Source organism: Austrofundulus limnaeus, unplaced genomic scaffold, assembly GCF_001266775.1.
Source record: "Austrofundulus limnaeus strain Quisiro unplaced genomic scaffold, Austrofundulus_limnaeus-1.0 Scaffold332, whole genome shotgun sequence".
Lineage (NCBI taxonomy): Eukaryota > Metazoa > Chordata > Actinopteri > Cyprinodontiformes > Rivulidae > Austrofundulus > Austrofundulus limnaeus.
Window position 1 is genome coordinate 344,450 of NW_013952734.1, and position 2,504 is coordinate 346,953.

General features: G+C 46.6%; 1 protein-coding gene across 1 annotated transcript in view; it reads left to right on the plus strand.

Moving 5' to 3' along the window:
* The window catches only part of naa25 (N-alpha-acetyltransferase 25, NatB auxiliary subunit), a 61,376-nt gene that overhangs the window by 34,890 nt on the left and 23,982 nt on the right, over nucleotides 1–2,504 (plus strand). The window contains exons 9-11 of the mRNA XM_014022490.1: nucleotides 1,685–1,774; nucleotides 1,891–2,063; nucleotides 2,147–2,259. Coding sequence (XP_013877944.1) covers nucleotides 1,685–1,774; nucleotides 1,891–2,063; nucleotides 2,147–2,259 — 376 coding nt within the window. The remainder of the gene's footprint in view (nucleotides 1–1,684; nucleotides 1,775–1,890; nucleotides 2,064–2,146; nucleotides 2,260–2,504) is intronic.

A 2,504-nucleotide genomic window follows, 5' to 3' on the forward strand; every position in this document is an offset into this window, starting at 1 on the left:
AACCTACAGCGGGTCAATTAGTTCTTCAAATGATACTTTTAAGTTAATTTTATAGTTTTGTGATATTAATAATGCTAATGTATTGATATTTTTCTAGTTTTGATTCAAGTTTGCTTGTTTAGCGTTGCTAGGTGACAAGACTTACGCCGGGGTAAGGAGGGGAGGCTAGACCGTCCAAATTCACAGCCTCTTWTTTTCCRGTCTACCAAGGACCCAGCCCGCCGAGACCGGGTAGTCTGGGTCCTCCGGAGGACCCAGCCTGTCGTTTTGGACACAGCCAATGAATTGCCAAGCCGGCYCAACCGTGACTCTGAGTCATAGGCTCTATAGAGCATGTCATCCGTGACACGACACTGAGGACGAGGACACCTGGCATTAGTCCTCAGAACCTCATCTGGAGCCACAATGAGGGACGCTATAGCCGGCTTGACGGAAGACGTATGGCCCAAGCCGAACCTAGGTGCGTCCTGCATGGCCGCCAAGGTCCTGCCATCCGAGGTCGGCCGTGAAAGGGCTCTAGTATCAGCCCAGCAGGCATGCACTTCTTTCACATACTCCTCAGACAGGGGAACCATGAAAGAAGTCCTAGGAGTAGGGCGTCGGAAGAAGGCGCTGGAAGTAGTTGGCTGGCTCTAGGGGGCATCCAGGTGCAGCCGGGCAAGAGCCGTCTTCAAAGCACCCACTATGGAACCATCCTCCTCCGAATAGGAGCCAGAGGTGGTATGGGAGCTGGGATTTGATAAACAGGAGCTCGAATCCGACTGTTCATGAAAATGGGTTGCAAATGCCGCCAAGGATATTGCGTCCTCCTCAAAGGCGGGGGTCCTTGAACCCAAACTCTCTTCTTGTACAGGGTTCGTAACTGGAGCACTGTCGTCGTCTCCCCTGAGTGCCTCAAGCAGCGTCTTCATACGCTCCAGCTCAGAACTGAGATTGGCCACTTGCCCAGAGAGTCCTTCTGATCCCTTGGAGCTCTTCCTGGAGTTCTTCCTCGGGGGCTCCACTTCCTCTGGGGCTGTACGCTTTGTGGGCTTGCTTGTGCCCTCCAAACTAGCCAAGCGGGCAATTCGTAAGGACAAGGGCAACACAAAACAATTGGGGCAGGCCGCTTCAGTCAAGGCCTCCCTCAGATGATCTGGCCCCAAACAAGAGGGGCACAGATCATGACCGTCCTCCAATTGGAGAGGGGCCAGACAAGCCCTATGCATGGTGCGTCCAACATCTTACCACTGTCAGAGTCGAGCGGAAGCACCACCCTTGACACCGATGTAAATGAGCAATTAGAACAGAAAATCNCTATGCATGGTGCGTCCAACATCTTACCACTGTCAGAGTCGAGCGGAAGCACCACCCTTGACACCGATGTAAATGAGCAATTAGAACAGAAAATCCGGTAAACGTCCTGACGAAAAACTAGGAGTTTGACCAATATTTACTTCCGCGTTCGAAAATAAGGGGGATACCACGTGTTTTGCTTTTTATACATTCTTCTTATTTTTTTTATTTTATTCATTTTAATGCATTATTTTTTCTTGGGAAATCAATGAAAATACCAGTGACATGAATATTAAGAAACTTATCATAACTCATTGTAGAACAGATTGTTTTCTTTTTTAATTGACCAAACACTCCTAGTCTGACAGAACTACACATGGCAGTAACAGATTGTGTTTTRTGTTTGTAGTCCTGATGATTGGCAGTTTTATTCATATTACTTCGACTCTGCCTTCCACCTAATGGATCAGTCATGGAGCCCACCTAAAGAAGGCGAACAGTGAGTAAAAGTGTTTGTGGAGGGTTTGGTTTTGTGTGTGTGTTTTATTCCAAAGCAGCTCTTTGATCACAGCTGAATAATGAAGAGAAAACAGGTTTTAATTCTTTTGTCTCCAGCTGCTTGGAGGGTTTGGTACATTACTCTGTGGCAGAGGTGGTGAGGTTTGTGGAAGAGAGAATCAAGGTGGAAGACAGCAAAGAGTCTCGCTCTCTCAGAGGGCCCTATTTAGCCCGACTGGAACTAATTCACAGACTGAAAAAACGAGGCTATCCTGAAGAAAACCTGCCGGGTAAAATGTTCAGAATTTATAGGCTTCATGTTTATCTGGTCATTTTGTTTTATTTTCGTATGTGACAGTGTGCTGTTGAACAGGTAATCCTTCAGACCTGATGGTGCAGTTTTTCACAAAGTTTGGTGACAAACCCTGCTGTATCACTGACCTGAAAATATACCTTCATCTGCTGTCTCCTGATCAGCATGTTCAGGTAATACTGACTTTAGAGCGAAACTGTAAAACTACACTGCCTGGTCAAAAAAAGGTCATACACTCTTAAGATTTTGTTGGACCGCCTTTAGCTTTGATTACGGCACGCATTCGCTGTGGCATTGTTTCAGTAAGCTTCTACAATGTCACAAGATTAATTTTCATCCAGTTTTGCATTAATTTTTCACCATTGATGATTAGGGGTGTCCCGATTCCGATACCAGTATCGGAATCGGATCCGATACC